This window comes from Camelina sativa, chromosome 8, assembly GCF_000633955.1.
Source record: "Camelina sativa cultivar DH55 chromosome 8, Cs, whole genome shotgun sequence".
Taxonomy (NCBI): Eukaryota; Viridiplantae; Streptophyta; class Magnoliopsida; order Brassicales; family Brassicaceae; genus Camelina; species Camelina sativa.
Genome location: NC_025692.1, coordinates 12,038,649 through 12,040,091, shown reverse-complemented (window position 1 = coordinate 12,040,091; position 1,443 = coordinate 12,038,649). Strand labels below are relative to the sequence as shown.

Below are 1,443 nucleotides of genomic sequence, written 5' to 3'. Positions count from 1 at the left end.
TGTATAACGTCATCCGTCGATGAGACAGGCACTAAACTTGCTTCCGGCACATTAATTCCATTTTGAGAGTTGTTTCTGATCTCTAACGTAATCAAGAATTAAGGAACAAACAAAATCGAAGTATCTCAGAGTTTCTAAAAGATGAAGACAACAGTCAAACCTATATTATTAACACAAAGGATATCTTTTAGTCTGGCCATCAGTTGCAAGAAGATCTCTGACTTGCTCGTTGTAAATCTCCAGCATCTGAACTGAAATTTCGTAGCTGGTCGTGTCTTTTCTTTGATTTGATAGAAGAAACAGATCTGCCAGTGCCCTGTAGTTCACACCTAGGCTTTCTTCAGTCAGCTCCTTAGGCCCTGTCTAGAGTAGTTAGGAAAATAAGGAATTTGGTGTTGTATATCAAATAAAAAAAAATCTAATTATCTGAAAAAGATTGGAAAGACAAGTAAAGTAGTTCTAACCATGGTGAAAGTTTTCCCTGACCCGGTTTGGCCATAAGCAAAGATGCAGACATTGTAGCCATCAAGAACTGACCGTACCAAAGGCTGCATGTCTGAAAACACTTCCTCTGAAGAACAGTGGATTCATTCCCTAATGTTATTCACAGCGCAGCGCAACAAACTAAATATTACAGGGACATAAAACCAAAGCCTTCTAACCTTGTGTTGCAGAAGGGCCAAAGACTTTGTTGAACATAAATGGTTTATTCCCTGCTTTCCCATACTTTGATGGCACTCTGATCGTGATGGTCCCTTCTTCTATGTGTTCCACAGCACTCAAACCAGTTGGTTCCCCAGGCAAGAAAGGCCTGACCCGACAGTACACCCGTATGTTTCCTATACATTCCCAACAAAGTGTGAGGTCATTACGCAGGTTATAGGAACTGTCTTTGTGATTCAAGATCCTAGAAGTATGACGAACACAAATCAAGTTACCTTTTAGATCCTGCACTAGATTGTACAGTTTTCGGTTTTCTTCAAGAACCCTTTTGTATCCCGTAGCCGCATAAGCTAGACCATTTAAATGCTTGCCTGTGTGACACAAACCCAAAATGATGACAGATTAGATATTGAGGCCTCAACAAGAAGATAGCAAGAACAACATGATCTGAGTTGACACCTAGGTGAAAGAAATCTTCTTGATACTTCATCTGCAGTAACTGCATTCCCGCTTTTGTAGTGTTTAAGGTTTGCTTCAACTCCTGTAAGCAATAAAAACAATGCTTAAATTCTCTTTTAACTTGTGATTGGAAGATAGAATAAGAAACCACTTTCATGATATGGTTGTTAGATCCTCCAGTGCCATAGAAAATGGAACTTACCTGGATGTGTTTTTGTTGATTCCGAAGAATCTCTTGTTCTTCGTAATGTTCAAAATGTGTCCTTTGAAACTTTTCTTCTACAACCTGGGACGGACTGTTTTCTTCTGCTTCCTCATCTT

At 39.4% G+C, this 1,443-nt stretch overlaps 1 protein-coding gene across 1 annotated transcript in view; it reads right to left on the bottom strand.

Moving 5' to 3' along the window:
• LOC104709454 (kinesin-like protein KIN-14G) overlaps positions 1–1,443 on the bottom strand; it is a 6,612-nt gene that overhangs the window by 3,085 nt on the left and 2,084 nt on the right. The window contains exons 2-8 of the mRNA XM_010426066.1: positions 1,325–1,440; positions 1,123–1,204; positions 939–1,034; positions 663–839; positions 465–571; positions 185–363; positions 9–87 (exon numbers count right to left, since the gene is read on the bottom strand). Coding sequence (XP_010424368.1) covers positions 9–87; positions 185–363; positions 465–571; positions 663–839; positions 939–1,034; positions 1,123–1,204; positions 1,325–1,440 — 836 coding nt within the window. The remainder of the gene's footprint in view (positions 1–8; positions 88–184; positions 364–464; positions 572–662; positions 840–938; positions 1,035–1,122; positions 1,205–1,324; positions 1,441–1,443) is intronic.